Source organism: Pelodiscus sinensis, chromosome 25 (assembly GCF_049634645.1).
Source record: "Pelodiscus sinensis isolate JC-2024 chromosome 25, ASM4963464v1, whole genome shotgun sequence".
Taxonomy (NCBI): Eukaryota; Metazoa; Chordata; order Testudines; family Trionychidae; genus Pelodiscus; species Pelodiscus sinensis.
The window spans coordinates 2,336,030-2,351,155 of record NC_134735.1 but is presented as its reverse complement, the minus strand read 5'-3'; the positions used below and the strand labels follow the sequence as shown (position 1 = coordinate 2,351,155).

General features: G+C 61.6%; 1 protein-coding gene across 1 annotated transcript; it reads right to left on the bottom strand.

Annotated features, from left to right (window-relative positions):
- Positions 1-8,744: 8,744 nt before the first annotated feature.
- On the bottom strand, positions 8,745-10,174 carry SFN (stratifin). Its single transcript, XM_006139142.4, has one exon. The coding sequence runs from the start codon at positions 10,067-10,069 to the stop codon at positions 9,317-9,319; it is 753 nt and encodes a 250-aa protein (XP_006139204.1). The 5' UTR covers positions 10,070-10,174; the 3' UTR covers positions 8,745-9,316.
- Positions 10,175-15,126: the final 4,952 nt, after the last annotated feature.

Sequence of the window (15,126 nt, the reverse complement as noted above, 5' to 3'; positions counted from 1 at the left end):
CTTCCAGGCCATCTTCTTATGCCACAGGGAACGGGGGTGGAGTGTGTGTGTGTGTGTGCGAGAAAGAGAGCGAGACACAATGGGTGTGTGTGTGTGTGTGTGTGTGTGTGTGTGTGTGTGTGTGTGTGTGTGTGACAGAGAGAGAGAGCGCCACAATGGTGTGTGTGAGAGCGAGCCACAACAGTGGGCATATGAGAGAGCACCACACCAGGGGTGTGTGTGTGTGTGTGTGTGTGTGTGAGCGTGTGTGAGCGAGAGAGAGAGAGAGAGCGCCAACAGGATGTGTGTGTCTGTGTGAAAGTGAGAGAGACACTCCACAACTGGGGGGTGGTAGAGAGAGAGTGAGATTGATCCACAATGGTGGGTGTTGGTGTGTGTGTGTGAGAAAGAGAGTGCCAAAAGAGAGGGTGTGTGTGAGATAGTCACAACAGGGTGTGTGTGAGAGAGCGAGAGTGAGAATGACCTGGTCTGAGGTAAATAGGATGCAGTTCAATAAGGACAAATGCAAAGTGCTCCACTTAGGAAGGAACAAATCGGTGTCACATACACAGACTGGAAGCAACTCTCTAGGAAGGAGTCCTGCAGAAAGGGATCTAGGGGTTAGAATGGCCCACAAGCTAAATACGAGTCACCAGTGTGATGCTGTTGCAAAAAAAGCAAACATGATTCTGGGCTGCATGAACAGGAGTGTTGTGAGCAAGACACGAGAAGTCATTCTTCCACTCTACTGGTTAGGCGTCAATTGGAGTCTTGTGTCCAGTTCTGGGCACTGCACTTCAAGAAAGATGTGGAGAAATTGGAGAGGGTCCAGAGAAGAGCAACAAGAATGATGAAAGGTCTAGAGAACATGAGCTAGGGGGGAAGGCTGAAAGAATTGGGCTTGTTTAGGTTAGAAAAGAGAAGACTGAGGGGGGCCACGATAGCGGCTTTCAAGTATCTAAAAGGGAGTTACAAGGAGGAGGGAGAAAACGTGTTCTCCTTGGCCTCTGAGGCTCAAGAGATCCACAACACGTGTATGTGTACGTGTGTGTGTGTGTGAGCGAGAGTCACAGCTGTGTGGATGAGTGTGCGAGAGAGCCACAACGTGTGAGTGAGAGTGTGTGTGAAAGAAAGCCACAGCAAGTGTGTAGAATAGTGATAGAAATGTAGCCGTGTTAGTCTGGGGTAGCTGAAGCAAAATGCAGGACAATGTAGCACTTTAAAGACTAACAAGATGGGTAAAAAAAAGTGTGAGAAAGACACATGCACACTCGGGGGGGGAGAGAGAGCTGTGTGTGTGTGTGTGTGTGTGTGTGTGTGTGTGCCGCAATAGCAATGTACTCACCAGGACGGGGGAGGGGAAGGTGTGTGGGGGGGGGGCGGTATGTTCAGAGCTGAGCGGGGCCCCTTAATTAGCCCCTATTCTGGCTGGGGTGTGAGCAGCCCAGACTTTGGTGGAGGCTGGCGCTGAAGCGGGCGGCCCGTCCCCGTCCCCAGGGTGGGGTGAGTCCCCGCAGCGGAGGGGCTCTGTGCAGAGGACGGTTGCTGCCGTTACCCATGTGACGGGCACACGGGGCCGGTCGGCTGAGCCTGGGACCTCGCACTGTCGCCCGCTGTGCGGGAGCGGCAGGTCCAGCCGGGCGTTCGCTGGCACCGAGCTGTGAGCTCCCTTCCCGGCTTTGCCAGCGGGTGCCAGGCGCTGCCCTGCCTCTTTATGGGCTTGGCAGGCGTGTGGCCTTGCTCCCTTGCACTGCAGGGGCCCTGGGCCTGTCTAGCTTTGCTTCGGGGGAGTCCCGGTGCAGGCTCCTTTATGCCGCACCAGGCAGGCGGCAGGCGGCAGGCTCTGCGCCCGGACAGCCCTGGGGACGCTGGTGGAGTCCCACCGGCGTCAGGCGGCGCAGGAGCAGACCCCAACTCTGCGGCGCTGCAGTGCCACGCGTGCCAAGCTCTTGCCCAGGTCTACGTTTGGGGTGGGGGGGTGTTTGGAACCTGGCCAAGGCCCAACACGCCAGCCGGGACTTGGGCCTCGGCGAACTCGCCCAGACTCGCGTGCGATCCGGAGCCAGAGTTCCAGCCACCTTGGAACTCGGGGGGGGGAGGCGGGGGGGGGACAGTGCCACCTTCCTCCCCCGCCCACCCCAGCGTCCTGGAGAGCTGGGCAGCATCCCCAGCCTTGGGCACCCACTTGACTCCGAGTACACAGCCCGTACCAAAGAGTGAGTCTTCGTTTCAGCCTGGGGACCTAGGCTCCCTCCTCAGGCCCTGCCCCCGGCGCTCCCCTTGCGGCAAAGCGCTGGGTTAGCAAAGGCCTGGAACATCCCACGTGCGCCGCCTGCGGAAGGGGCTTCCTAGTGGCTTTGCTGCTGTGCCTGGGCCCGCCACATGGGCCCGAAAAGCTGCCAAGCCCAACTCTGCAAGGAGGAAGCAGCGACTCCCACCTGCCCTGTCGAAATCCAGCAGTGCGCCCCGCAGCTCGCTATTAACCCCCCAGAGCCAGGCTAGGCCCTGCTGGCGGCACTGGGGCACAGGGAGGACGCTGAGCCGGCGCACGCCCTATCTGAGCACCTGCCTGCAATCGCTGCGCTGGCCCTGGCTTGTCCCCAGGCCCGGAAGTGGCTGGTCAGCCAGGAGGCCTGTGGCAAGGGCCTTGGGCCCCAGTTCCCCAGAGTCGGGGCCCACAGCCTGTGCGGTGTCCTAGCTACACTACTCAATACAGACCCCTCCCCTCAATTCGCTTTCTCCTGGCTTGGCCTTCTCAGGGCCACATCCCCTGTGGGCTACGTGTGCCTTGCTAGCGGGCCTTTCACTTCTCCCCACCGCCCAGACCGTGCCCCCTGCAACCCAGTGACGTGGAGTAACTGCCAGGCAAGCGTGGGGCGAGCAGGAGGCTTCGTCTGCTGAGCTGGGGAGTCACTCATGGGTAATTGGCCCCAGGAGGCAGGTGAAGTGAATGCTGGTGGAAGACAAGATTTTCAGGGAGGGGTTGAATTCTTTGTCCAGTCGCCTGGGGCGTCCCTTCCTCAAGTAAACTGAGCACAACCAGCTTCCCAAATGCCCTTCATGCCAAAGGCTGTGCCTGCATCTAGCAGTGCAGTGACAGTAAACAAAGTAGCCATTGGTGTTGTCAGTAGGTTTCAGAGTTAACCGAATGTTTGGTGCCGGGGCGGGGGGGGGGGGGCGATGCCCAAACATTGTAGAAGCGGTTCAACCTGGCTGCAGCCCTTGCTACATTAGTTCTCCTGGGTTCCCAGCTGGGCAGCATTGTTTGTAACTGTGAGGACTAGAGATGGGACTGTCTTACACAACCAGCTCCCAGTTCTAAATGCTCCCATGAGGTGGCTGTATCACCTCCCTACAGGTGGGGTACTGCTCCCAGGAGACAGACAGGCCTCGACTTGATCCTGTTACGCCACGCAGCACTTAAGACATTTATACATTGACACCGGCTCAGCATCACCTTCGGTTTTGATTTTATGACCCGCGCTCCGTGCTGGAGTCTGGATCCGAGTTACGCTGGTCCGCCCGAAGAGGCGATTTTCAGGCACCGGGTTGTACGGGGAGGCTGAGTCTGAGAGTCTTTGCATTCCCTGACTGCGCTGAGCCCCTCACTCCGGTAGCACGTCACAACACCCCGGAGAGGCGTGGCACTGGGGTCCACGGGCACCAAGTGACTTGCTGAGGGCTACACACGCCGGTTGTAGCGGAGCAGCATTTGACCCGCTCTGTCCTGCCTCTCTCTGCTACATGCATTCCCTGTGGGGAGGCTGCCCCTGGCCTGTATTCCCTGGCGTAGGTCAGGCCCCACTGCGCTTAGCACATGGCAGGGGCTACCCTACGTCATCCATCTCCTGCCCATGTCTGATGCCCCCCAGTGTCTTGTGCCTACCACGGCTTAGTCCCAGCTTGGCTGTGTCAGCCCCAGTCAGCTTTGGCTTCCTCAGCAGTTCCCGCCCCTCCCCGCCAGCCCAGCCCTCTCGGTTGCTCTGCGCCGCGTCTCCCCAAGGATCCAGACCTTTCTGCTGAGGAGCTGAGCTCTGCCAGGGGCAGACGCCCCAGCGCTGGGCCCAGCCCTTTCCTGCTCTCGGAGGGGGGGACTTTTTTCCCAGCCTGTGCCACCCCAAACAAGCCACGCTGCGTGGGGGGGCCCCGTCTCCCCACCGCTCCCAGCTCTGCGGGGCATTGCTCTTTGCAGACTCCCCCGCCCGTGGTGGGCAAGTCCAGAGACCCAGGGAGGTAGGTGGCCGGCGCCCATTGAACTTGCTCACAAGTCTGATCCATTAGGTCCCTGCTCCCCATCCCCCGCCCCGCCTGCCTTCGTAAGCCCCGGTAACGTGTTCTTCAGCCGCGTTCCCCTCGTGCAGCCTGGCACAGCCCAGGGAGCGGCACCAGGAAGGTCCGGGGCCTCCCGTACACAGGCGCTCAGACTAAACGCACCAGCGAAGGCTCCTCGTGCCACGCCAGCAGGCGGCTCGGGCTCAGACCCTGCCCTGCTCCAGCTGCGGCCCCGGGCTCATCCCACACGCAGCCGAGTCGCGCCCGCGTAGAACTCTCTGGTGCTAGCAAAGGCCAAGGCTGCAGAGGGAGGGGCCGGAGTCAGGGCAGGCGGGACTGAGATGGGCACTTGGCAGCGGGATGGGGGAGCTAAGAAGTGGCAGACGGTGGAGTAGCTTGGAGGACATCACAGGGCCTGGAAGGGGGGCAGCAAGGGCCTGGGGGGAGGGGAGGGAGACAGACCGGGAAGGTGGGGGAGGGGGGCGGCAGCAGGGACCTGGAGAAGTTCCAGCAAGGCCTGCAGGCAGCAGGCTGAGCTCAGTGCAGACGAGGGAGATGTGGCCAGGCAACTTGAGTCTGGTTTAGGCAGCCTGGCCACCCAGGAAGGTACAGCAGGCCCCCCCCCCCCCGGAAAGCAAGGGGACTCACCTTCTCCTCGGTGACTGGGACTCAGGGATTCCCGTGGGCCGGGCCGGAGCAGGGGGCGCCTGGGTGCTGCCCCTGAGTCCAAGATGGCCCCTGTAACCTGCCCAGGAGGGGGCTGCGGAGCCTGGTAAATCTTATGGGCTCCGCCCGCTCCAGGTGAGGGGCAAAGCGCCCAGCGGGGCCTGACCCGGAGCCCTGCGCTTGCCCTGGCATGGACACACACGGGGCTCCCGGGGCCTCCTGGGGATCTGGGTTTGCAGTAGGATCCCCAGTGAGCAACGGGCGGCTGGCCCCTCGGGGAGAGCAGCTCCGACAGCTGCGCCCAGCTCCTCTCCAGCCACCGCATGTCCCGCTCTAGGCGCAGTCGCGTGACACTTGCCAGCGGCGGGCTCGGCGACCCACACGCGGCGTCCCCGCCCGGCCGTCCCATGGTCCAGCCGCCAGAGACTCCACCAGGGTGGGGCCTAAGCGCCACCTCCTTGGCATCGGGACAGGCCGTAGCCCGGCAGGGGCGCGGCTGGCGGCGAAATCAGCACGAGGCGCTGAGCTCAGCGGCCGCCCCGGCACTCGGTGCTGATGCCAGCGCTGAGCTCGGCACAAGTGGCTCCCTGCGGGGAGGGGTTCCCAGACCGGTTCGGTCACCAAGCTCCCCGCGGCGGGGAAAGCCAGGGGCCCGCACCCAGCGGCTCAGCATGCGGGTCTGGGAGCTCCAACTTTCTAGCCATTGTACGGGGCTGGAGCCTGTCTGCCGGCCTCCTGGCTCGGAGCCTCTTTGATGTCAGGGCTGGCCCCCTGGGAGCAGGGTGTAGCTCTGAATCCTGGATCATCACTGCCTGATGCAGGCCTCAGTTTGACGTGATCTAACCTGTCTGGGAGCGCAGGGAGAGGCACAGCCGCTGTGGAAGCATGGCTCGGCCCCTCCCTCCAGGATGCAGAGTTGCTGGGACCACAGAGACTCGTTTTGGGGTTCAGCTCTGGGCCAGGCGGCAGAGACCAGTGTTCCCTCAAATTCTGTCCATCCGTGTGCAGAATACATTTTGTTCTGTGCACCAAGGCATGTGTAAATGTGCACCACCCTTACAAGTGCTGCTGCCAGCCATGGGTACACTGCTCATCAGCTGGGCAGCATGCGAATCGCTCCTGGCGGCCGCCCAAGCACTCGGCTTAGAGGGATCCCAGGCAGAGCCCCACCATGCTTGACACCAGGACACTCTGAGCAAGGGAGTTTCCAGCATTGCCTTGTCCTAGGGCTCAGGCACGATGCTCAGCCGGCCGTGCCACAGGAGCCCAAGTTTCATGGTGGCTTTTGGGGCGCAGGGGCCCAAGCATTCGGCTCCAGCCTGCTGGGATTTGGGAGCAGCTCTTCCTTAGCTGTCATGGGCGATGGGCGCCTGACAGCGGGACGCCTCTCCTCCCACCACTGCTGCCTCAGTGCGGCTGGGGGGGGGGGGGTTTACTCTCCCCCCTGCCGTGGAAATGGAGCAACATGGAATGGTGCAGGCGGCCAGACCTGGGAGGGAGACCCCAAATTCTCACTCACCCGAGCGGGCGGCCAGATCGCACAGGCCATTCAACAACCCTCAGCTCGGTCGGGTCTCCTCCCGCAGCCCAGCACCGGGCGCCACGTTCTGCACCAGCCCCCTGTACCACCCCTGCCGCTGGCACACCGACAGGGCCGTGCAGAGCCTGGGCAAAGCACGCGAGGGCCCCGGAGCTGAACACCGGCGGACGCCAGCACCCTGGCTACGCCGCCATCGCCAGCACTAGGGCTGGGGGAGCACGACGGAGGGCGGGTGGGGGCAGGGCCGACTGACTCACCCCCACCGCTCTCCGGCAGCCCGGCTTCCCAGCCCAGCTCTGCTCCTAGCTGGAGGCGGCCTGACTCTATTGCGTGGCAACCACTCGGCAAGTTGGAACTAGCGGCAGGCCAAAGCGGAGCGCCGAACAGGCTGTCAGCTACACCCATCCTCCGCAGGAACGGCCTGGCCCCCTGCCAAGGGAAGAGCTGCTGAGCTCTCCTCGGCTTCCACGGGCCAGCCCCAGCCGCAGCCCCTCAGCTCCGCGAGCCCACGGAACCCGGGCACCTTCCTTTCCCCTCTAGCTTGTGCTGGAATCCCTCTTTGGGCAGCACCCCCTGCCTGCAGGGCACCCGGGGTAGCGGCCTCTCGGTGCCACGAGGCTCGGCTCTGCCGCGGCTCAGCACCGGTGCCGGGCGCCTGCTGTGGGGTGCTGGGGACAGAAAAGCGGGACTGCGTAACAGGGAGCTGGCCCGGGATGAACGCTGGGGCTTCCCGCCTAGAGCAAAGCTGGAGCAGGCTGCTCGGAGAAAACCAGAGGCCATGCGGACACTGAAGCTGCTATGGCAAGTTTTCCTCTTGGCCTGGTCCAGTTCCAGCTACTCTCCGCAGTCAGCCCCCTGCCCCCAACCACAGGGCTTACTTCCCAGCCTGGGCTGGTGAGGAACGACGCTGTGCTGCTAACCTCGGCCTGTCCACCACTCCGGAGGGGTGTCCCTGGGTAGGGCCCTTCGGGGAGCCGGGCACGAGCCCTCCCCGCTGCAATGGGAGATCACTGCCATTCGCAGCGGCACCTGCTGGGAGAGGCACCACCCCGTTCCTGGTCTGGGAAACCCAAACGTCCCTGGATGGTGCCCCTAGTGCACACGCACCCTCCCCCTTTTGTTTAGTGCTGTTCCCACAGGCTGGACCCTTGGGATATTCCACTCGCTCGCCAGCCCAGGGCACGTCCACACGGCTGACACTTGGTACATCTTATCCCCACGCTGCTCCCGCCTGAAACCTGCAACGGGTCACCTCGAGCTGAAGAAAGCAGCATGTTGGGTGGGGTTGCCCACTGCGCCCAGGGTAGCCAGAGCGCGTGTTCACGGACGTGCAGGCCAGCTAGGACCAGCCCGGGAGAGGGCCCAAAAGGCTCCCACTTGCAAGACCTTCCGAAGCACTTTTCTACAGACACGCTGGACCAGGGGGCGTGGTCTGGTTGAGTGGCACCGGGCAACCCTGGGCAAACCCTCCTTTTGGGCGGAGCAGCGGAGTGCAGCTTAGCTTCAATGTCCTTTCCCTAACGCGTAAGCCCCCACCAGCCTGGTTTTAACCCAACAGATGGGTCCCCCCCGCCACCAGGCGTTTGCCACCGTTAAACACCAGCCGTTGTAAAGCACCACTCCAGTAGAGCCGGCCTCACGCCCTCCCGGAGACGAGCCAGGCAGCTCTGGCATCTGGCGTAAGGCCCCTAGAACGTGGCCCAGGAGCAGAGCGGAGTGGCAGGCCATGCAGACAAGGACGGACACAAGGGGCTGAACAGCTGGGCTGGGAGCTGGCCGTGGCTGTTGGGGCCAGGTGGGTTCTAGCTGCAGGAAGCCACGGGACAGTGGCTGGGGTTTCAAACCAGTCTGAGCAGCAGCAGCGCTGGGCAGGGAGGGGAGTCAGACACTCGGCGCTGGAGACAGCCTGAGAAAGGGTAACAGACGCTGTTCCCGGGGCTCCTACTCCCTCGGCCCGAGCCCCGCAAAGTCCCTCTCCTCTGCGAAAGCTGCTGCTCCTCCACCCCCACCTATCCCCATCACTTCTCAAATGCAAGTTGGGCTCATGGCCCGCTGGGCTCTCTGGGGCACAGCCTGCTCCCAACACTCGACTTCAGCCTAGCGCCTCTGCTGGGGGCCAGCCCTCACGCACTGGCCAGCAGGCATCCTGCCTGGGCCCAGGCTGCGCTCGCTCCCTGCCGAGCCGGGGGCGTGCTCAGGACTCCCTGGCCCCTGTGCAGCGGGGCAGGCAGTGCTGACCGAGCCGCGTACAGGGTGCGGGAAAGAAGCGACGCCGAGGACGACAAAGGCAGGGGTGGAAGTGCAGTTTTATTGGAGAGGGACAGGCAGGCAGCGGCTTCGGCAAGGCACAAATACACGAGGCACCTCAAGTTTGTCATTCGTCACCCGCTCCGAAGATTCCCTCGGCCGGCCGGCCACACCCAGCAGAACCCTGCGGAGCACGGCGCCACAGGCAGCAAAGGGGAGCGCGCGAGTGAGCCGCCACCGCTCCACTTTGGTACCTTCGCCCCGAAAACCAACCTCCGCTTCCCCTTTTAAATGTTAATGGCTGGCAGCCCCATCAGGCCCCAGGGCTGGAGCTCAAGGAGACCCGCTGTTACACCCGGGTTGGTGGAACGTGACAGGTGCTCTCCCACTGCAAGAAGATCACAAGAAATGTTGGGGGGGGGAGGGCCAGAGAAGGGGGATTTGTCCCAAAGCTGCCACGAGAGAAGACGGAGTAAAAAGTGGGAATAACATGCACAGACCAGCCAGTCCCCTTTGCTGTCGGACTCCAGGCAGAGCTGTCGGGAGCCGAGCGGCGTCTTACACAAAAGGGGGAGGGGTGGGAAAAGCGACCGTCGCTCAGGGGGCTGCAGTTCAGTTCTTAGGCTCTTCCCCGGCTTCTCCGCCGGCTTCTCCGCCGTCTTCTCCCGCGCACTCCGCCGTCCATAGCGTAAGGTTGTCCCTGAGCAGCTGCATGATGAGGGTGCTGTCCTTGTACGAGTCTTCACTGAGCGTGTGCAGGTCGCCCATGGCTTCGTCGAACGTGGTTTTAGCCAGCGTGATGGCCTGCTCCGGGGCGTTGGCGATCTCGTAGTGGAAGACGGAGAAGTTAAGGGCGAGCCCAAGGCGGATGGGGTTGGTGGGCTGCATCTCCTTCTTGCTGATGTCCATTGCTTCCTGGTAAGCTTTCTGGGCGTTTTCTATGGTCTCCTTGCGGTCATCCCCGGTGGCTACCTCGGCCAGGTAGCGGTAGTAGTCTCCCTTCATCTTCAGGTAGAAGACCTTGCTCTCTGGGTCACTGGCTTTCTTAATGAGATGCTTGTCCAGCAGCCCCAGGACGACGTTGCAGACGTCCTTCAGCTCCCCCTCCACCTTCTCGCGGTACTCGCTCACCAGCGGCGTTTTCTCGTCGCCCTCCTCAGTCTTGTGCTCGATGCTGGAGATGACCCGCCAGGCAGAGCGCTGGCACCCCACCACGTTCTTGTAGGCCACCGAGAGGAGGTTGCGCTCCTCGTTGGAGAGCTCGTCCCCGTGCTCCACCACGGCCTTCATGAAATCTGCCATGTTCTCATAGCGCTCCGCCTGCTCGGCCAGCTTGGCTTTCTGCACCTGCTGGTTTCTGGCCATGGCTGGGAGCACGGGTGGCAAAGCGGCCGGTTCGAAAGGGAGCAGGCAGTCACCTCAGGAGCCCTCCGAGTCTCTGCTCCGCTCTGCTGATGGGATCGGCTTTTGGCTTGGCGTCTCAGCCTGGAGCAAGGGCTGGGCGTGGCGGAAAAGCACTCAGTGAACCCCTCCCCCACTTCCTGCCAGACAGCACTCTCCTTAAAAGGCAAGCGGCAGTGATTCACCTTGGAGCGCAACGGATTCTGCACCTGCCAATGTCAGAGAAATCCATCTTCACGCAAGGCCTCCTTCCAAACAGCGTGCTTGGCTGTCTCTCCTCACGGGCAGCCCTAGCCCCCTTTTGGGCAGCCAACCACTGGCGAGGCCAGGGAGGGCCAGCTCATCTCTCCTGCCCAGAGAAGGACCCTCCGGGGGGAATCTTGCCCTGCGGCTGACCTGCGCTTGGGCTCGCTCGAGACCCTCCAGCACTGAGATGGCCAATCCTGCAGCTTCCAACAGCCCCAAACGCCCTCCAAAGGCACGTTATCATTTTAAGTGTGATTGACACAAACGCAGGGAGATTCCCCAGGCAGCTCCTCATCCCATTAGCGTCCTCAGTGGAGTCTGGCTGGGCACCACAGCGGCAGACGTGGCAAGAGGCCGTGACCAAGCTCCTAAACAGATGGGTGGCTGAGCAGCTCCAACATTATAGGGCAGAAGAAGCTCTGAAAACACTGGCAGGTCCCTTGGGCTCTTCCCCCAACAGCAGGTTAATCCTAATCCGGGGCTCAAATCACACCTCGCACTGAAGTCATTTCACTCCCTTTGAACTCGGACTGTGTTGCGGAGCTGGCCTCAGTTTCCCAAAGGATGCGCTTATGGACCAGATGTCAGAAAGAAGTCACCTTGTGCTTGTGCCTGTGCAGCCCAAAGCTGCCTACGGAGCAAAGGAGCAGGTTGGGAACGCCGGGCCGGCACTGGCGGGGAACAGGGCCCCATGACCGCCCCTTCCCTTTGAGGGACGGAGAGTCAGGGAGACCACAATGCTCTCTGGAAGCAAGGCCAAGAGTCGACTGACCGTGGGGAAGGGACGGGACGGGATATTTCAAGTACCCCCCCTCCCATTTTAGGAAGGGGCACTCGGGCAACTTGCCGTGAAACGCCTCCGCTGAGACACAGCACCACGTCCCCCTGCAGACCTTCTGCTTTAAAATAAGAGCCTCTCAGGCTACTTCCTACCAGCCTGGCTCAGAGTGAGGGGCAGGGGACAGAGCTTAGGCCAGAAAGTAGGCAGAGGCTGGTGGAAAGGACGTTCTAAGACACAGGCCTCACCTCAGCCAATAGAAGCGGCCCTGCATTGTACCCACCCTTGGATTGCTGGGCCTGCGCCTTGCCCCAGTGACTGAAGACACTTGGAAACCCCTTTTTGCCAGGGCTCGGCTGCTCTGGGATCAGCTGCTGCCATTAGAATCGGGCTCTCCTGCTCTCCTGAAGTTTGTCTCTCCAACCGATCGAGCCTGTTCCTACTTGCCAGGGGCTGACTGCTCCACAGGCTGATGCTGCCAGGCGGCGTCCTGACAAATTCACTGCACTGAAACCTGCCTTAATCACTGGCCTTATCTGCTGGGTGGATGCAGCCCTGGGGAGGAGAGGGTGGGGTCGGTAACTCAGCTGTTCCCCTTTGCAGGTAAATTGCTCCAGCTGCCTGACTCACAACTACTCATCTGTGCAAAGCCACATCTGAGTGCCCCCCCCCCCCCAGCTGATGCTGAGCTCTTGGCTGCAGAAAGGCCCTGTCCTGGCTGATTTCAGTCCGGTGAAGGCAGACACCAGTTGGTGGGACCAGCGTGGCCTGGGGTGGCTCCTGCTCGCAGCCTGAGGCTGGAGAACTGGTTTTTAAGGGTTGAGAAAAGCCCACTACTGAGGCTTGAAACTGAACACCTACGGCAGGGTGGACTGAGCACGGTACCTCTCTGGGCCCTGTAACCAGAATATCTGAGCCTCTCCCACCCGCTCTTCCACATAGCGGTCTTCACACCTCCAACGGGCCAGGGGAAAGCGCCGTTGTCACCAGTGTATATACGGGGGGGGGGGGGGGGGGCGTGAAGGCACAGAGACGAGTGCCCTTTTCAAAAGGGCTTCTGAAAATCCCACTGCAAGTGACTTGCTCAAGGTCACCCAGGAAACCGCTGTCAGAGCAAGGACTTGCCAGTTTCCCATGTCCCAGCCTAGTGCTCAGGCCCCAGCCTTTCCCCTGACACCCCCCCCCCCACACACACACACACTAGTTTCTAGCCCAGGGCAAGTATTTATAGTCTAGGGAGGGGTGGGGAAACTATGGCCTGGGGGCTGGATGAGGCCCCTGAGGCTCAAGACCCCCCCCAGCATTGGGGAGCCCACGCTGGCACTCCAGCCCCCCACCTTCCCCGTGGGGCTGGAACATGCAAACTCTTGTAGCCTGGGCCCCCAGGCTCTGGTGTAGAGGGGGATGTGGGGTGAGGCTTGCTCCTCCTCAGGCAGAGCTCACGGCAGTGGGGGTTGGGGGTTTTGTTTTTTGCTTCTCACTTGTGTGCCGCCCGCAACCGACCGTTCTGAGGGTCTGCAGGCCCCCCCCCGCCCCAGCCCAGTCTAGGACTCTGCCAGGCTAATACTGGTCGGATCTAGGTACTCGTGTGAGGCTGGGCCGGGAGTCCTAGAGGCTGCAGGGAATGATGGGGATGCCATAGCAGGGCACAGGGAAGCTGTTCCTGGCCAAGTCCTGGGAGCGCTAGGAAAGCAGTCAGCCATCTTACAGGCCCTGGGCCTGAGCTAGCGCTCCAGCTAAGTGCTCCTTCATGTCATGCCCCCTCCCTCTGTGGAAATACCCATTCCTGCCCCTTCTGGGGGGGAATAACTGTTCCCAGCCTGGGAAACAATGTCTGATCCATGCAGCCACTGATCTCCACTCTCCCAGGCAAGGGGGCAAGCGCCGGTCTCACCTCCCCCGCCCAGCTGTGATCGCACAAGGGCCATAGCACAGGGCCCACGCACACCAGGATTACACTGAAGTTTCCCCAAGGAAGCTCGCCCCAGCTGTGGGTCTCACATGGGAACCCTCCCCCATCTCTGTCTGCCTGGGAGGGCCCAGCTCTGAGGCCACACTTCTCAGTGGGAGATCTGTTTATCCCGACCATATCCCACGTCTGTCCCCGGGAGCGGAAGGCAGCGCAGGTCTGCAGCAGGGAAAGCTAGAGCCTGGCCACGCTCTGAATCTCTGCTTGCTCTCAGTTGGTGACCCAGATTAAAAAGCCCTGATCTGCCTGGGGCGTACGCCGCACAGCTGTGGCCAAGCCACGAGGGGCTGGGGGCTGCAGTGGAAGTGCACAGGCCCCTGTGGAGGGCAGCACCACGTGAACCTTCTCCAAAGGCAGCGGCAGCTACGGCCAAGCGAACTACATGACCTGGGCTGGGCCAGAGCACACACGTGTCCCAGCATTACACACTAGGGCCGGCAGCCTGTCCAGGGACTGCGCTTAGTGCGAACCCCAAGCCTGTTTGCCAAACTGTGGGAGCACGAAGCCGGCCGTCTCTTCGGCCTGACTCACGTGGGAAAGGACCCTGGGGACATGGTGCCGTCTGAAGTACAAGTTCAGCACTAGGCTCGGCAGCCTGCAGTTCCCCTCCCGGGGCCTGCCGGCTGTAAACGTTTGAAGCGCAACGTCCAGCGTGGTGCTCAGCCCTGCTGCGCTCCTCCGGGGCCAGCTCGCCCCGGACTGCCCCTTGCATCCTCATGCTGCGGTGGCCGGCTGCCTTCCTGCGGGGCACCTGAGAGAAAGGCGGCCCCTGGAGCTGCGCACTCAGTCCGACTGAAAGACGTGAATCTATTAAACTAGCTCTGAACAAGGGAGGTTCGATAGTTTAGCTAGTCCCGTGGGAGGGGCACAGATCACCACCCGCAGGGCTGTCTCCTCCTCCCCTCGTGTGCTCCCTGCAGCAGCTCCCACACGGGACTAGTGCTGTGGAGAAGGCCATTTCCAAGAGCCCTGGACTAGCCTGCAAGCGTATGCAGGACACAGCCCCCCCACCCCCGAGCTCGTTTGAACCAGCCCATCCTTCCCTGCAAGAGCCAGAGCCCCCGCCTCAGTTGGGCAGAAAAAGCCAACAGGTCTGCACGGACGAGGTTTGCATCTGGGCAGGCTCCAATCAGGAAACATGGCGACAGTTCAGCAGACCTTTGATGCCTCCCGTTCTTGGGACCAAGCCATGTTTCACCCCCACCTTCCGGGGCCCCCAGCAGTGCCAAGCTGGCTTTAGGGTGAGGACGTTCCTGGCTTTCCGCCCCGTATGGTTAACACAGAAGGTCAGACAGACACACGCCACATCTAGCGCTCCACCTTCATTCGCTCCACCCTCTCCAGAGAGCGCGCACATGCAGGGCAGCCGGGAGACGTCCCTCCTTGGGCGCTGGGGAAACAAGAGCCAGATGCCCATGTACAGTAAATAGGAGAAACTTTATTTTGTTACAAAAGTACAAGGCGTAAATGGATTTCACACCCGCCCAGCCTGTGCCTAGTTCTTCTGCTCAGTCCTTGGGAGGCAGCAGAGTCTATGCGGGGACTGCAAAAGCTGCTACTGACACGGCTACTGCACTTAGGACACCCAGGAAGGGGCTAAGACTCAACTGCAGAACATCTTCACACACTACCTAGGTCGCTGACAGGTGCCCCCTCTGCCTGCACACGCATGGCGCAAGCAGCTCACGGCTGAGGGGGAGGGGCGGCGTACTGGCCGGTTCTGGTAGAAATGCTGCTTCGCAATCCTCTGATTCCAGCCGTGAACACACCATACTGAGCCTGGGGAAGTCTCACCTCCCCGCTCATCTCACTCAATTACGTCAGTCTCTTGAGGGGGGCCACTGTCCCACTGCCGAGTAAGGCTAGTCCCAAGGAGCCCGCAACGGCCTTTGCTCAGTTGCACGAGTCTCTTTCCAGCAGCCGGAGATGGCAGAAACTCCAGTTATTGTGCTCGGAACGGGCGTATTTATGGCTTTATGCTTCAAACCCACAAGGCAACAGCACACGGCAGCTCCACCTGTGGGCTTG

Bases quoted from the DNA above. Each gene is read 5' to 3' on its own strand.
- SFN (XM_006139142.4), bottom strand. From the start codon at position 10,069: ATGGCCAGAAACCAGCAGGTGCAGAAAGCCAAGCTGGCCGAGCAGGCG.